Source organism: Sinocyclocheilus anshuiensis, unplaced genomic scaffold (assembly GCF_001515605.1).
Source record: "Sinocyclocheilus anshuiensis isolate Anshui unplaced genomic scaffold, SAMN03320099.WGS_v1.1 scaffold1641, whole genome shotgun sequence".
In the NCBI taxonomy this organism is placed as follows: domain Eukaryota; kingdom Metazoa; phylum Chordata; class Actinopteri; order Cypriniformes; family Cyprinidae; genus Sinocyclocheilus; species Sinocyclocheilus anshuiensis.
Window position 1 is genome coordinate 396,782 of NW_015539968.1, and position 1,008 is coordinate 397,789.

At 35.2% G+C, this 1,008-nt stretch overlaps 1 protein-coding gene across 1 annotated transcript in view; it reads right to left on the minus strand.

Annotated features, from left to right (window-relative positions):
* Positions 1–488: 488 nt before the first annotated feature.
* The window catches only part of LOC107687062 (protein FAM135B-like), a 65,292-nt gene continuing 64,772 nt past the window's right edge, over positions 489–1,008 (minus strand). Inside the window, exon 20 of the mRNA XM_016484211.1 lies at positions 489–816. Within this exon, the coding sequence (XP_016339697.1) occupies positions 611–816 (206 nt within the window). The 3' untranslated portion in view covers positions 489–610. The remainder of the gene's footprint in view (positions 817–1,008) is intronic.

The following is a 1,008-nucleotide window of genomic DNA, read 5'->3' on the forward strand; positions in this document are numbered from 1 at the left end:
TAACAGGAGGGGGCAATAAATTTTTTTCACATAGGGCCAGGTAGGTTTGGACAACTTTTTTCCCTTAATAAATGAAATGATCATTTAAAAACTGCATTTTGTATGTACTTGCATTAACTTTGTGTAATATTAAAATGTGTTTGATGATCTGAATCTTTTAAGTGTGACAGATATGCAAAAAGAAAAAATAAACAGGAAGGGGGCAAAAACCTTTTCACGGCACTGTACGTTCGGTGACTGGAGGGAATGAAGAACCAAGGCTGTTGTTACAACACCAGCTACACACTGAATTTACATTCAAAATATTAATTTTCCAGCTAGGATTATTCAACGTTAAGTTACTACGCCATAAAGCTTTAAGGCTTGTGTAGGCCTCCATCTGTTAGTTTCTTCTATTTGCTTAGTATACAATGTTCTTTCTGTACAGATTTTACATATGTGTTCAGAGTCATCGTCTGAATCTTCAGTTTCTGTTTTTTTTTCTTTGTGTCCAAAGACTGAACTTATTGAAAAATAATTCCAGAACTCATTATGACTCTGAAATGAAATGCGATTGGCTGACGTTAAGTGTAATCTGATTGGCTCTCCCACCCAACTCAAGGGATGATGTCTATTTGAAGTAGTTGAGCCCAGCCACCAGAAGGAACTTCTCCAGGAAGAGTTCAGAGTCGAGCACGGCGATGTGAGCTGCACGTCCGATCAGCGTGTTGGCCGTGTTGGGTAACGCGTGGAACACGTTCTGTCTGATCAAACGACAATTTGGAGCACTCAGCAACGGCTGGAGTAAGTTATTGATCATCTCTGTATATACTGGACCTCCTGTTAAAAAGCAAATATATTAGAGATGTTTTGCTGATGCTTTTATTTCCTTTTTTATTCAAAGGAAAAAAAAAAGTAAATATACATACATATTATAAATAAATAAATAATTGCTGATGCTCCTTTTTTATTCAAAGGAAAAAAAAAAGTAAATATACATACATATTATAAATAAATAAAAAATAAATA